This window comes from Pseudorasbora parva, chromosome 17 (genome assembly GCF_024679245.1).
Source record: "Pseudorasbora parva isolate DD20220531a chromosome 17, ASM2467924v1, whole genome shotgun sequence".
Classification (NCBI taxonomy): Eukaryota; Metazoa; Chordata; class Actinopteri; order Cypriniformes; family Gobionidae; genus Pseudorasbora; species Pseudorasbora parva.
In genome coordinates this window covers 677,117-679,616 of record NC_090188.1, presented here as the reverse complement: position 1 = coordinate 679,616, position 2,500 = coordinate 677,117, and the positions used below count along the sequence as shown (strand labels likewise).

At 51.0% G+C, this 2,500-nt stretch overlaps 1 protein-coding gene across 1 annotated transcript in view; it reads right to left on the bottom strand.

Annotated features, from left to right (window-relative positions):
- Positions 1–2,500, bottom strand: part of ptk7b (protein tyrosine kinase 7b) — a 93,092-nt gene that overhangs the window by 15,202 nt on the left and 75,390 nt on the right. The window contains exons 13-16 of the mRNA XM_067421475.1: positions 2,296–2,423; positions 2,012–2,209; positions 1,006–1,158; positions 1–138 (exon numbers count right to left, since the gene is read on the bottom strand). The exon at positions 1–138 is cut by the window's left edge and continues 95 nt beyond it. Coding sequence (XP_067277576.1) covers positions 1–138; positions 1,006–1,158; positions 2,012–2,209; positions 2,296–2,423 — 617 coding nt within the window. The remainder of the gene's footprint in view (positions 139–1,005; positions 1,159–2,011; positions 2,210–2,295; positions 2,424–2,500) is intronic.

Here is a 2,500-nt window from a genome sequence, read left to right as displayed (position 1 = left end):
TCTCCAACTCTCGCCTGAACTCGGCCTGAAGCTTCTCCTCTCGGCTCTGCAAACTCTTCACCAGCACCAGTGTCTCCTGCTCAGCCTCCACTATCGCCCGCGCTTTAGCCAGAAACACCTCGCCGAACACGCCGCGGCCTGCACACACACACACATACGCGCACACACACACATATACACACACACACAAACACACACGGTTACTGACGTTCATACACACACGTATGAGACATTACATGAAATTAAGAATCAATGTTTCAAATGAAATCACATAAGTTTTTTTCCCATAATTATCATCCTCTTCAAAATGGATCAAACAACATGAAGCAGCTTCTGAATTATCACCAATCAGGCATAACATTAAGACCACTGTCCTAATATTGTGTTGGTCCCCCATTCTGCCGTTTCCATGAAAGGCTGAACATGGTCTCAGCAATGCTTAGGTAGGTGGAGCGTGTCAAAGGAACATCCACATGGATGGAGGACCCAAGGTTTCCCAGCAGAACATTGGCCAAAGCATCACACTGCCTCCGCCGGCTCGCCTTCTTCCCATAGTGCATCCTGGGGCCATGTGTTCCCCAGGTAAGCCACACACACACACACACACCCGGCCATCCACGTGATGTAGAAGAACACGTGATTCCTCAGACCAGGCCACCTTCTTCCATTGCTCCGTGGTCCAGTTCTGATGCTCACGTGCCACTGTTGGTGCTTTCGGCGGGGTCAGGGGTCAGAGGTCACCCTGACTGGTCCATACATACGCCTCAAACTGAGCTGCTCTGTGTATTCTGACAGCTTTCTATCAGAACCAGCATTAACTTCTGGAGCAGTTTGAGCTCCAGTAGCTCGTCTGTTTGATCGGACCCCACGGGCCAGCCTTCGCTCCCCACGTGCATCAATGAGCCTTGGCCGCCCATGACCCCACAAACATTAAAAAGCCTATTTATTGCAGACGTTTGACAGCCAGTGTTCATTATTCTGAATGTGAGCTGAAGTGAGAATTACCCAGCGTGGTGATGGCCTGCAGGTGCGCTCTGGGGAAGTCCAGCCGGTCAGCGCAGCTCAGTTTCTCAGAGTCCGCTGAGGGTCCGATGCTGGTCAAAGCCACTTCCTCCTGCAGCTCAGCCGCCCTGTGGCCATTCATCTGAACAGCGCCACCTACAGGACAACAAGCACACTCTTCAGACGGCCATCTGCGCTGCTTAACAGGTGTTAATATGATACATAAGCTCTTATTTTAAATAATATGCAACCAAGCAACAACAAAAAAATATTGTTTTAGAACATCAAAGGGGAATGATTGAGCGAGTTATCATCTCAAAACAGATATTATTCAACTGATTAGTCTACTTAACATCTCACATTAATCATTTAGCAAGGTTTTCTGAGATCCACACACACACACACACACTCACAAACTCACACACACACTCACTCACTCACTCACTCACTCACTCACTCACTCAGTCACTCACTCACTGACTCACTCACACACACACTCACTCACTGACTGACTCACTGACTGACTCACTCACTCACTCACTCACTCACTGACTCACTCACTCACTGACTCACTCACTCACTGACTCACTCACTGACTGACTGACTCACTCACTCACTCACTCACTCACTCACTCACTCACTCACTCACTCACTCACTCACTCACTCACTCACTCACTCACTCACTCTCTCACTGACTCACTCACTGACTCACTGACTCACTGACTCACTGACTCTCTCACTCTCTCACTCACTCACTCACTCACCCACTCACCCACTCACTGACTCACTGACTCACTCACTGACTCACTCACTCACTCACTCACTCACTCACTCACTCACTCACTCACTCACTCACTCACTCACTCACTCACTCACTCACTCACTCACTCACTCACTCACTGACTCACTCACTCACTCACTCACTCACTCACTCACCCACTCACTCACTCACTCACTCACTCACTCACTCACTCACGCACGCACGCACACCCTCACACACACACACACCTGTGTTCAGACACTCCATCTCCTCAGCAGCTCGGCTCTTCTGCAGGCGTTTGCTCTTGCGTCTCTGCTTGCAGTAGAACATGAGTCCCAGCACCGCGATGATGTAAGCCACGGCCACGGCCACCGAGAGCGCGATCGTCTGGAACATCTTAAACTGGCTCCGGTCCTCGTCAGCGTCCCGCGGGTGCACAGGCTTCTCTGAGAACACACACACACACACAGGAGCATTAATCAGAACAGCTCCTCCTCTAATAGCGTTCATCAGTGTAGTTTGAGCTCCTCACCCACGACGTAAAGCTGAGCCGCTGCAGCTCTGATGCTGCAGCTGTTTCCCGCCATACAGGTGTACAGGCCCGTGTCCTCAGTGCTGACATCACTAATGACCAGAGAGCCATTGGCCATCTTCTGGAACCTGAAGAGAGAGGCAGGTGACAGGAGCAGTGAGACGGGTGCAGTGAGACGGGTGCAGCGAGACGGGTGCAGCGAGAC